Genomic DNA, 13,802 nt, shown 5'->3' on the forward strand with positions numbered 1-13,802 from the left:
TCACATAATCTTCGTTAAATTTAATTGAATACAAAAGTCTTTATGGTAATATTTAGAAGTAATTTCATAGCCTTAGTACTGAAGCCAAAGCATAATTCGTATTGCTCAAATAGAACTTAAAACATTAAATTATTACTTACGTAGTTACCATAGATTTAATAAATTACTATACAGCTGTATTTTACCAGATGGCCATAAAATAGCATTCCACAGATAAATGCTCTTAATGTTCAACGATTCGGAACGAAATTCGAGATATAATGTTTTCTCGAAGAACAACAATCAAACCTTCACTGTTGCCGCTACAGCAAACAAGTTTGAAATTTTTTCTTTTAGTTTTGGCATGCAAATTATAACAGTTGTGTATCTTGTTGAACATATTGCGTAATTTTTTTTATTCCTTAGGAGGAGAATATAATAGATGAACTAAATAAAGAACCGGACTCTCTTCTAACCTACATGAACGAAAAGGTATCTGGAAACATAAAAGATGTTTACAACCTAACGTCTGTACCCAGTCCTGAAATCAATTACGAAATCATGGCTGTGTGCTCCATTGGTCAAATTAGAGTGAGAAATTCTTGCCGTAAGTGTGATTAGTAATGGTGATAATTATTGAATGTATGTTAATTATTAAATACGCATTTGCTCATATAATTGTAAATTAATTTAATTAGTGTATTGCAACTAGCTACGTATTTTCTATGATGAGTTATTGTTTTGAGAATTGCTTTATTTCAAAGCAAGTGTCAAAACTGGAAGTCGTCCGCTTGCATAATTTGCTGCACACTTCTGATCTGTACTTCTGTTGCAAAGGAATACCGCGAAGATATTTGTGGTTATATAGTAAAACAATGGCAATCTTGTTATAGATTCGGCAAACTGCTGCAGAAGATGTCATTTCTAACACTTTGCTCTTCCGTTTTTGACAGCTTTCAAATGTATAGCTATTTTATGCATATACATTAAAATGAAGACTAGTTAGCTGATGAATAATTGTAAAATAATGTAAAGGAAAAATAGGAAGATTTTGAGGAGAGGGGTTAACTATAATGTTTAATCACTATCTGTGCAGAATTATTCACGTTAGTTCTGCTTTTTAATTTCGTTGAATTTATTTGCTTCATTACTGAGCAGATACAGAGTTTAAAGAATCCGTAATCAGTATAATATCTAAAGTGTTATTAAAAATATACTCCATAACAAAACAAAAAAAAAATCGACGCACCAAGAAGGAATCATCCGATTGCTTTAAAATTTCGTACGCATAAATGTTTTGACCAAATATGCAAATGATTAAAATTTGGTGTCCAATAAATGAATAGTACAATCTCCAGCGCATCGGAACTGCGCATCCAGCAGATTTACATAAGGAGCTATTCTTGAAGTGTTAAAAATTTCTGTTACATTGCGATTAAGGATACCTTTCGACGACTGAAAAAATGCCTCGCCGCAGGATTCGAGCTCATAACGAGCAACTTTCAAGAGTCGTATCATTCTACTGAAAGAGGCAGGTTAGGCAAATCAGAGCATTGCTCGTCATATGAGTCGAAGCGATGCGACGATTAGATGATGCTAACAAGAATGGGTGGACAATGACAGATTTCAGCATCATGATGGTAGCGGTCGACCTAGAGCCATAACAGATCGGGAGGACATTTAACTGTCAGATCAGCTGTCACAGTGCTTGATTCATCGCTATCAGCCATTAGATGTGCGACCTGTACACGGTCGCACGTCCCTTCATGACCATTAACAGACACTTCATGACCATTAACAGACGGCTGATAGAGCAAAATCTACACTCGTATCGACCGTTATGCCACCTGACGCTCACGCCTGCACACTGTCGAGCCAGATTACAGTGGTGTTTGGCTCGATCAGGTTGGAATGATGCTGACTGCGGACGTATAGTCGTTAGCGACGAATCCCTCTTACAACTGTGTCGTGACATTCATCGAAGACGTGTCTGGAGACGCCCAGAATAGCGTGCCTATCCTTCTTTCACTATTGCACGCCACACAGGCCCTCAACCAGGGGTTATGGTCTGGGGTGACGTTTCCCTTGATAGCCGGACCCCTTTGGTCGTCATTAGAGGCACACTTACAGCACAGCGGTACGTCGACAACTTTCTGAGACCTGTTTTGCTACTGTTCCTTTGCAATACCCTGGCCTTATTTTTCAGCAAGATAATGTCAGGCCACACACTGCACATGTTGCTATGAACTGTCTTACAGCTTATCAAACGCTTCCTTGGCCAGCTAGATCGCCAGATCTCTCTCCCATCGAATATGTCTGGAATATGATGGGAAGGCGACTGCATCTACGAGGGAGCGTTGATGACCTAGCCAGACCATTATACCGCTATTTGGAGCAAATTTGGCAAGAAATACCTCAGGAGACCATCCGGAAACTTTATCAGTCAGCTTATATCCAGGCTAGGAGGTGAGTCAACACCTTATGGAGCTCGTTACTTTGTAACTATATAACTCTGAAATAAAACATTCAATTGTTCTTAAATTTTAATCATTTTCTATTTCTGTACATAATGTTCCTATCCATCAATTTTTGTCTCCATCGGAAAACTCCTTCTTGGTGCGTCGATTTATGTTTTATTTTGTTATTATAGAGTGTGTTATGAAAATACTTTCATAATATTGTAATTTGGAACAGAAATAAATCCGCTATGGTATAGAGATTTTGTTTTTGTTTTTTATGTTGGAACAGCTAAATTTAGTATTCATTATGCCCATTCAGCAGCATTTCCAACACAAGTTACTGCAAAAAATATTTAAGAAGATGCAAATAGCACTGACATCGTACTTAGCAGCTGACGTAAATTTCTGCTTCTGATTTTAAGGTTTTGATCTTGCTCGCCTTGCCATGACTAGATATATATGACCTTAGCATATCAGCTGGAAAGATGTTTCAGTATTAGTCTGAATGCCTCAAAGCATCCACAGAGCTTTGAATCAATAGGCTACTTTAATTTATAAATGTAGCGGCAAGGATGGGCAAAGTTTAAATTCGAATTTATATAAAACCTCTGGGCATGAAATATAGTTTGTTATTTTAAAATAGGCACTCCAAGACCATTCATTGCCAGCCCTCCCCATTTGCAATTGAAACGCTTGTCATCATCATCACACAACGGGTATTCTTTCCGGCTCATTTGAGACTATATTAAAGTCTAATTATATTAAAGTCTGTTACTAGTAATTGCTGAAGTCATTTTCTGAAAGTAATGTAATACGTAAGGCAGAAGTCTATTTTACAATGATTTAGAAATTTTATGCTTAATTGTATCTGAGATTTTAAACATTTATTGCACCATTAGCTAATGTGATATTATAGATTCTTCTCCTTTTTTGATACACTTGTGCATTTGAAAAATACTTACAGCGTGTTTCAAAAAGAATACACGTATTTCGAATGCATATATTTATTAAACTGTATGACATACGAATATGAAACTTTACATGAAACTCTCAAGTTCAAATTACAGATGTTACAGATGTTCAATATGTCCTCCATCAACTACACGAACATTATCACATCGGTACACAAATTCCTCCCATAATCTGGAAAGCATGTCCGTTGTCACTGATGTTATGGCAGTACGGATCCGGTTTTTCACCTCTTCCAGGTTCTGTGGGAGTGATGGTGCATAAAAGTTGTCTTTAATGAAATCCCACATGAAGAAGTTACAGGGTGTCAAATCCAGTGACCGTGGAGGCCAGCTGAAACATGTCAAGTCGCCAGCCCCTTGACGGCCAATCCAACGGCTCGGTAAAAATTCATTCAAATAATTACACACTTGGCGACACCAGTGAGGGGGTGCCCCGTCTTATTGAAAAACGAAGTTGTCTTCGTGCAGCCTCAGAAACAACCAGTTTCGTATCATAGCGAGATACTGCTGACCGTTAACCGTGTTTCCATCAGAAGAATGGGCCGTAAACAGGTAATCGGGATATCGCACAAAACACATTGATTTTGGGCGAATCTCGCACATGTTCAATGGCTGCATATGGGTTCTGTAGTCCCCCAAATTCGAACATTGTGTTTGTTTACATGACCATTAACATGAAAACTCGCTTCATCACTGAACACGATGCGTTGTGCGAAAGTGTTATCATTGTCAATAGCATCAATAATCTCGTTACAAAATGCCACACGTTTGCGTTTGTCATCAGGACGCAGAGCCTGTAACAAATGTAACTTGTACGCCTTCATAACCAACCGACGTCTCAAAACATGCCAAATTGTTGTTGTAGGCAGTTGTAACTCCCGACTGGCACGAAGAGTTGATTTTGGAGGTTTACGTTGGAAAGCAGTTTGAATTCGTGCAACATTTGCGTAGGGAACACGAGGGCGGCCAGGACTCTTTCCTTTACATACACAATCCTGTATTTACAAACTGTCGATACCATCTGCGAATGTTCCACCCATTCGGAGGATCACTTTGGTACCTCAACTTGAAACGTCTTTGCACTGTAATCACGGAATTGCACTTCGCAAACTCGAGAACACAAAATGATTTCTGCTGTGGAGTAGCCATTTTAAACATGTGACGGTTACTACGCATAACAGAAGACAACTGACATCCAGCCGCTATTAATAAAAACGAGACTAGTATTCGTTTCGCCAATAGCCGAGCTGAGGCGCAATGATCGATAGTTTGGACAAAATAACACTTTGTAATACGTATATTCGTTTTGAAACACGGTGTATATTTTAATATAATATTATGCGGATGCTGTATTGTAGATGGCTCTGTATCATTTATTATGTATCCTGATTTAAAGTATTTCCTTTTGCGCTTGCCTTTTTTGTTTTCTTGCTGTTTACTTTCTGATTTGAACAATTTTATATTTTCATGATTAATTACAGGTAATATAAATATATGGCAGCGAACAAAAAGAGAGATACAAGTCGACAAAATATACTTTCTAACTCATAATGACTCAATCAAGCGATCGTCATGTTGGAGTGCTTTTAGATTGTACTTTTATTTATCATCTCATTATATCATCCAGCTTTTTGTAAGGGGACCGGCATATATGAATGAATTCGTTGACAAGATAGATAATTTTAAATGATAACTAGATAGAAAAATTAGAATAAATATAAGACACCTGAACCCCAATCATTCTCTTATTCTCATTTGCTTCATTCTCATTCTTATTCTCATTTGCTTCATTGAATCATTCTCTAATTTGCTTCTCACTATACAGTCTATATACAAATACATTCAAGTTATATATTAGCCCACCAGCGGCCGAGCGGTAAAGACGCTGAACACTGGTAGTTCGGTCCGAGGTTCGAATCCCGCGAACGGGCTGGCTGCATGGGCGTTTTCGTGGTTTTCCCCATGTGTAACGTGTATACGAGCCAGTTTCCCTTAGAAAGTCCTCCACGAAAGGCATCCCTCCCCTTAGGCAGATAGCCCTAGTGTGCTTAGCCATAATTAAAAACACCACACCACCACCAAATTATATATTTGTATATCTCAAATATTTGTATATGTCAAATGTATTTGAATATGTAAATGTATTTGGATATGTGAATGTATTTGTATATGTCAAATATACAAATACATTTAAAATTATACTGTTCATTAAAATATTTTACGTAGTTACCCCTAAAATTCTAATTCATTATTCATACAGTTTGTGCTTGGCTAATAAAGTACTCTAGCATTTTGAATTATTTCTTGTTTAAAGTTTTATACTTGGCTGGGTTACATCTGGTGGAAATAATAAGATTTAATGCCATAACTTCAACAACCAAACTTTACATTCTGAATAGCGTTAATAATGACTTTTTTGCCAGTAAATCTATATCCCAAATGAATATTGTTTGCTTATTTTCGTTTTCAGCATTTGTGTATGGATAATGATTTGTTTTTTTTTTTTTTTTTTTTAGTCTCTACTTACGACTGTATGTTTCTAAATTGAGCTTCAGAGTGATTAATCTTCATTTTCAAGAATTATTTTACTTTTGTGCTATATAGTTTTTTGTAAAATTTATCTTTAATGCTGATAAAATAATGATGTGATTCATATCTCATATTTTCCTTGAGATGTAGCGTAGTAGAAATTCTGAATAATCAAAAATAGTTTTATTTTTATAATTCACGAATAAAAACGAATTCCTATGCTATTTTATCATTTTTGCAGTCAATTGTCCGGCTGGAACGTTCAAGGATGATATAACAGAGTCATGTAAAGAATGCCCAACAGCAACATATCAAGATAAGGAAAAAAGCTTATCCTGCTTGCCTTGTCCGAAAGGGTACACTACATACAGTATCATGTCTAAATCCCTAGAAGACTGTAAAGGTTAGAGCTAATCATGTACTATTGTTTTTAAAACATTCGTTTTCTCTGCTGTCAGATTTTCGTATGCTGTCATCTATTTAAAAAAATACGTCTTATTTTCTCAAGTAATCAATGGGTCTTATTTTTCACAAATAAATATATTACCTTAGAATGTTTTACATAGGTGATGCTCATTTGTATAGTAAAATCGAATGGTAAAGAGTTAAGTTTTGAAGCTATAAACTTTCGAACTATTATTGCATCTAAGTTTATGAAAAATGCTTTTTGAAAAAGGTGTGTTAAATTTTTAAAAATTTAGGTAAATTCTCAGTTTACTTGCTTACAAATATCGTTTCCATTTTCTTTCTTCGAAACTAAGAGTTTTACCTATAGAAAACGTAAAATATTTCTCAAGTACCGTTTAACATATTGATTTACGTATTCCACCTGAGGAGAAGATTTTGTGTCTTGTCATACCCATATTTCACGACGTGATTTCTCTAATTCGAGAAAGGTGATAGAAAAGCAGATGTAACGTATCTGAAGAACTATCACACTTGAGCCTAAAATTATAAAATCCTTTATTTTCTAATACGTTTGATGGAAAAGTAAAACTCTAGGCTCTGTGTTTTCAGTTGCTTATTTAATTTTAGAACTGGAGTTTTTTTTTTTTTTCGGGGGGGGGGTTAATTTTTTCAAATTTAGTTTTATGTATATATCTGCATTTCCCCAAGTGCTTTCTATATTTTTTTTACCTTTGATTCTAAAGCTTCTTCTCAAAGTACTTAGCATCTCATATGTTTCATTTTATCTTTTAAATAAAAGCACTTTAAAGCATCTGCCCTGTAGTGTACTCAAAAAAAAAAAAAAAAAAAAAAAAAAAAAGAGCACTATAGAATTAAACAATTGAATATGCGGAAGAGACGTTCGCTTAGCTTATGCTCATTAAGTATGTAAACTGAATTCTAGTTGTTTACTTTGATTTAGTTCAATGAAATGATAGATAAATGTATTACGTCTTCCTTAATCTTATCCTGAACATACATTTTTCAGCTCCTTGCCTTCCTGGAACGTATTCGAATACAACTTTTGAGCCATGCTTAACATGTTCTTTGCACACTTATCAAGAATACAGTGGAAGAAAAGACTGTCGTAAATGCTCTCCTGGTTTATACACATCAAGAGTGGGAAGTAATTCATCGAGTGATTGTGCTTGTAAGTTTATCATTTTTGTAACTAGTTAAATACGCAGTATAAAGCAGGTAATATGTGTAGATTAATGGAGCTCACATGACTTTTACTAAACGTTTAATTTTGAAATTAAAACAAATATGAGGTCTATAGCCCGCTGTTACTAAAACTGTAACTGCTACAGTTTACTTCATATTATTGTTGCCCCCTCGGGGCATATTTTCTGCTCTAATATTTACTTTAAAAATATCAAAACGTGTCCCAAGTTAAGTAAGAAAAGTTTATGTAAAAAACGTATATACAGTGCGAAGAAAAAAGGGGGGAGAGTTCTATACCTCCCGATTTACTGGGCCGACTGACAAAATTCAAATTGCGTTTTTCATGTCTCGAAAGCGCGACTTAGCATATATATTAGATTTATATATAGCACTATTCTAACATAAGTATTTTGACACAAAATCGGACCTTTTTCTGAAATAACATACCAATTTTTTTACATATTTCCATTCTACGACTCAAATTATGCCAGATTGCCAAGTATTGTAAAAATCGTACAGTAGTTTAAAAAAATTAGCTTTCAAAATTTTAGCTCCTCAATGTTAATTTAATTTGGCATATTTTTATTCATATCTCTTTTTTTATTAAACTTTTTTGATTTTTCCTTTGACATTTCGAAATTTAGATTCATTCCAAAGAAAATTCAGCCATTTTTTTGTGTTTTATTTTTTAAATTTCAATTTTTAAATAATTTTTATAGATTTTTCGAAAAACATTTTGAATTATAACCTATAAAATTTTACCATCATCTTAAATTAGGTGTAGTTCTAAGCACACCTGCAAAAAATTTGAGTTTTTTGTTCAAAATTCTCTAAGATATACACGAATTTATATATTTTCGCGTATAGAAATTTGGCATCTTTTTTTTTTTTTTTTTTGAGCGATAATAACGCCAAATGTGGTTTATGGATTTTTTAATTGAATTACCACAGCTATTTTTAACCTTAAATTTCAAATAAATTTTTACGAAGAATTAATTATATGAAATTTTCTCTCAGTGATGCGTAATAAATATTTATTAATACTATATGAAAACCTATTTTTTAAAAATTATAGATGATATTATTCAAATTTTTAACTTTTTTTTAAATTTCTTTCTTTCTTACTTTTTTTTAAATATTTGTAAGAGTAAATTTTTATCTTCGCCGTGTTATCGTCTGCTAAATTTCTTTCCTTCTTCCCTTTTTACTCCCTTGTACGAAGTAAAAAGGAAGTATTGTAATCGCGAAAAGTTTCAGGCAGCATATTTCAACGAAAATATCCATTTTGAGCGCTATCGAATGCAATTTAACGATGTTTTTGCGTCATATCTGTACGTAAGGACAGAATAAAATACTCTTTTCCTTCAAAAAAATTATAAAACTGCTTTAAAACTAATTCTGAAGAGAATTTTTCGTGGCGTCTGTACGAACGTATGTACGTATGTATCTCGCATAACTCAAAAAACGAGTAGCCTCAGAACGTTGAAATTTTGTATAGAGGACTGCTATAACATGTAGATGTGCACCTCGTATTTTGGTTGCAATCGGCCGCACCAAACGTATATAAATATATTTATATATATATCCACTCTGTTACCCGGCTCAGTAATCTCAGATTCTTTACTCTTATATGTTGGTAAATTGTACATTTTTTGCTTTAAAAATGATTGAATTATGTTGTTTTTATCTTCCGGTTAAGGATTTTATGCCTTTAGTAAATCTGTGTGCAATATTTTTAGAATTATCAGCAATTTTAAAGTTGTTTAATTGCCGCTAAGCCTGTTTTTAATGGCGGCCATTAATGTTTACATTTGAAACAGGAGACTAGTGGATTTGTTGCCAATCTAGAGAAACTTAGCTTAGCAGCAACAAAGATAACGCATACATTTAATTATTGCCAATTAAATCATGCTTAATTCTTTCTGGGAATTTTTTCGAGGAAATAAGCGTTTGAGATTTACTTCGTGATTTTTAATATAGATATTTTGAGTTTTTATGTATTTTTGCCTTCTCGCGAAGTGAGAACTGAATTAATTAAATGAGAAATACTCAATCGTCTGTGAAAAACTGTTTCTGTTTTGTTTTGTTTGCTTAATTTCTTTTATACATAGTTCTAGCTTTATTATAGTATTTGAATAGAACATGTGGCAACGATTAGATAATTCTTTAAATGATATACATTTTGTGCATTCTGAGTTATAATATGAATGAAATATAATACTGTTAAGTAAACCTAGTGCCAGAGTGTCGTTATGGTAAACAAAGTGAATTTTAAAGAATGCATTTATTCTATTGTGGTTTATGCGCTGTCGGCGAAGTAGGTTTAATTCAATCTAATAAGTTTAAATAAAATGCAAGAAAAATTGCGTATAATTTAATATTTCGTACAAGGAAGTCATGTGGTGTACACATCAGATTTTTTTAAATACTTGTAAGAGTAAATTTTTACCTTTGCCGTGTTATCATCTGCTACTTTATTTTGCATTTAAATTGAATTCCCTAAAACTGAGAAAGTTCGTTTGATGTTTATTTTCACAAAGTTTTAATCGAACAGGACGTTGACAGTTTGGGTCATGTCCCATCTTTAAAAATTATATATATAAGTATCCATTTTTACATTAATCCTCTTCGAAAGAATGTTTTAAGTAGCTAATTTTCTCTCGTGTTATAGATTGTATAAAAAACATGATGTTTAATAGGATTTAGGTTTTTTTGTAGCCGAGATAATATTCGGGTCACTCAGTGGTACAGAATAAACACTGCTGGACTTCTTTTTCTGGTCATTTAGCAAAAAATATTTTAAATAAAATATTTATCCTTTGGACTTTGCTCTAAACTTTATTTATAGTTAAAATGCTTAGAAAATGAAAAGCTGTCTTCAATTGAAACGCAGTTGATGTAACTGATATTTTAAAAAAATTGACAAGAATGCAAAATTTATGGAAGTGTAACAAAATCTTAATTTTCTTGTGGTGAGCACTGAAAATAAGTGTATAAGGAAAGAAGAAAAATTAGGGAGAAAAGTAAGCAAAAATTTGAAGGGGAATTTGGCTGTCAGAAATACCAAGGTGTTTCGAAAAGTTGGATGTTTTTGAATATACTTTCAGAATACTTCAAGGAATTTGGGTGTTCAAAGGGAAAACACTTGAACGCGTACACCAGCAAATACTATCAATTGAGCTTGTGCTAACGGAAGAGACAAAAACGATATCATTGCAGATTAAAGTGAAGAACGACTGGTTTTCGACTATATGTTTGTATAAATTTAAATTACGTTATAAAACATCATATCATCATAAACGGAGACTCCCATGATTTCTTAGTCAAATTATTTGAATATTCAGGAATTTATCCAGTGATGTATGTGGATGTCACCTAAAGTCCCTCTTGATGAAACCAGTCTTTTCTTGCATCTCATGTCTTCAAAATGCTTAAATGCTTCAAAATGCTTCTAAACACTGAACAAGGCTCTGACTAAATACTGATGAAACGGATTGAATTAGATTATTAAGTTGCGGTAAAGCAGGGTTATCTGCCTAAAAAGGAGGGATGCCTTCGTGAAGAACTTTCTAAGCGAAACCATCTGGCATACACGTTACGATGTAAAAATCACGAAAACGCCCATGCAACCAGCCCATTCGCCGGGATTCGAACCCCGGAGCGATCTACCAGTGTTCAGGGACTTTACCGCTCGGCCGTTTGTGGGCCTTTATGAAATGGAAGACGAGAACTTTATTTAAAATAAATGTCAGAAATATTAAGATATTTCGAAAATTTGGATGCTTTTTAATATACTTGCAGAATGCCTGAAGAAATAGGCAAGCCATTAAGAAGAAAAAAATAAATTTTTACACAAAATTTAGTATTTTTTTTTAAATTTAAACCTTTTTAATCTTATGATATTTGATTCTTGCGATTTCAAAAATAAAATATTTGACTAAAATAGGAATAACATTTTAAGAAACTAAATGCAGGATGATAAAATTGTGCAAAGCAATGAGCACAATCTTAAGCTATTTAAAGCAATATATGTAAGTCATTCTAAGTTAAAATGTCGGTTATAAATCTTTCTCATTTATATATCTTTTCTGAATGGAACATTGAAAGGCGTGTTAACTGTGCTTTACTGTATTTTCTCTTTTAATATATTCAGTTTTCAGACGCACCGTAGCCTGGAACGCAAAGTACTCTTCCGAAAGAACCGCAATTCAAATAAATAAAATAAAATCCTGCAAAATATATATTAATAAATATATTTAAAATGCTCACTTTGAATGAATAAATAGAAAATTTTAAAACAGTTATCTGAAGAGACAATGCGACATAAACAATTAAAATAAAAGTCTAAAAATTTAAAAATTACCTAAAATAATAACTATGACAAAACAAAATTATAAAGAAAACTATTTAAAAAAAATAATAAGCGATGCACCTTTTATTTAAACTACGCAGTTCGAATGGGTAAATAGAAATTTTTAAAACAGTTATTCGAAAGAGACAATGCGACATAAACAATTCAAATAAAAGTCTAAAAATTTAAAAATTACCTAAAATAATAACTATGACAAAACAAAATTATAAAGAAAACTATTTAAAAAAAATAATAAGCGATGCACCTATCAGGTTCAATGTTTCTTCTAACTTTCTTCGGAAACATACAATGACCTGACTAGAACAGAGAGCTTACTAAAGCTATGTTCACTAATTGTAGTAAGTGGACAGGATACAGACGAAGGGTATACAAAACCCTTTATTTTTTTCTTTATATACAATGACTTCCGTACTTCGGAATACAATGACCCTCCACTCGGGGTCTAACTTAAAAGATATCAAAATAAAACTAAACTCTAATTTAACTTTAGAATAAGATTGGCCTTATAATAACAGAAAGCGTATGTAGCACAGAGACTGTGAACACTACAATACGTTTAATTTATCAAGAGGATTAAAACCTCTGGCCTGGAAGGCAAAGTAGCAACTGCGTAACTTCTAAGGTAAGCGGCCTGCTTCGAACTCACGGCTTCCTCTCTTCTGCTTGGCAAAAAGGCCACACTTAAATACTTGGCGTTCGCCAGACAACTTTGCATAAAACTCCTTCACGCTTATAATTCTGGCCGGAAGTAGAAAATAAGAAGTGATAGTAAAGATTTAAAATAAAATAAACGTTAGTAAAACTTAAGATCCTTACATACTTCCCGCCAGAGTTAATTAGTTTGAAACTGAGGTCTAAAACGACCTTGTTGAAAACTTTTAGCTCTAGAAACTAACGCGAGGCCAACCTTTAACAAAAAATGCTTCGCTAGAAACTAGAAAAATTTAAAAGAAAGAAATTTGTTACAATAGCAGCTCCCGGAATATACAACAATCTTTTTTCTTTTTCATCTGTACTGCATCAAAACAGGAGCTTTATTCAATTCTGGTTCCTTCCAGAGATCTGGAAGGAAAACTAGTTTAATGAAATGTTACAGAATGACATTGCAAATAACATATAGAATATACTTTTCTTAACATTCTTATTTCATTCATGACTATTTTAATTATCTCTCCCCGTGCTCTCTGACATGTGTTGTAAAAACACCAAACACGAATGTGTTTCTGTCTATGTGTTCAACACTTCCTCCTACAATCAAAACACTAACGTGTTAAAATTCAACATACGAGACCTCTTAACACACCCTAATTTCAACTCTAGACCCTGAGGTACTATTCTGAAAGTGGCTAACTCTAAAGTGTAGCGTCAGAGAGCCTAACTACATCATTCAACCTTTAACACATATTCAGCATGATTTAATCTTTACAGTCACACGAATAACAAATTTTTTAACATTACTTTCACTTTTACCATATCACGGTATTTCTAAACATTCAAAATAACAGTTCACATGTATACAAGAACATATCAAGATGCCGTTAATTTTACACATTTGAAAACATCCATTAGTAGTACATTGTTAACTTCTATTCTTTTCAAAGCAAGTGCCAATTCTTTCTACATTGAAATAATACTACATTTCAAAAAGTCTTTCAGACTAAAACTTCTTTCTTGTTAGAATGTTTTAAATAAAATTTATACAATAACTTTTTACAATATTTAAGTCTTTAGACAACGCTATTATACATCAACTTTAGTTTTACGCGCGAGTAATTGAAAAACATAATAAGAAAATCGGTCACAACTCATTTCTCGCCCTTTTGGCGATAAAGGTAGACCTCGCATGAGGTAAAACTTCTTCAAATCTGCCACTTGCAGTAA

General features: G+C 33.3%; 1 protein-coding gene across 1 annotated transcript in view; it reads left to right on the top strand.

Annotated features, from left to right (window-relative positions):
* The window catches only part of LOC118202861 (sushi, von Willebrand factor type A, EGF and pentraxin domain-containing protein 1-like), a 139,873-nt gene that overhangs the window by 70,114 nt on the left and 55,957 nt on the right, over window positions 1-13,802 (top strand). Inside the window, exons 15-17 of the mRNA XM_085807230.1 lie at window positions 406-586; window positions 6,180-6,341; window positions 7,374-7,535. Coding sequence (XP_085663356.1) covers window positions 406-586; window positions 6,180-6,341; window positions 7,374-7,535 — 505 coding nt within the window. The remainder of the gene's footprint in view (window positions 1-405; window positions 587-6,179; window positions 6,342-7,373; window positions 7,536-13,802) is intronic.

Source organism: Stegodyphus dumicola, chromosome X1 (genome assembly GCF_044657685.1).
Source record: "Stegodyphus dumicola isolate Sdum_Otavi_A_Nest chromosome X1, ASM4465768v1".
In the NCBI taxonomy this organism is placed as follows: domain Eukaryota; kingdom Metazoa; phylum Arthropoda; class Arachnida; order Araneae; family Eresidae; genus Stegodyphus; species Stegodyphus dumicola.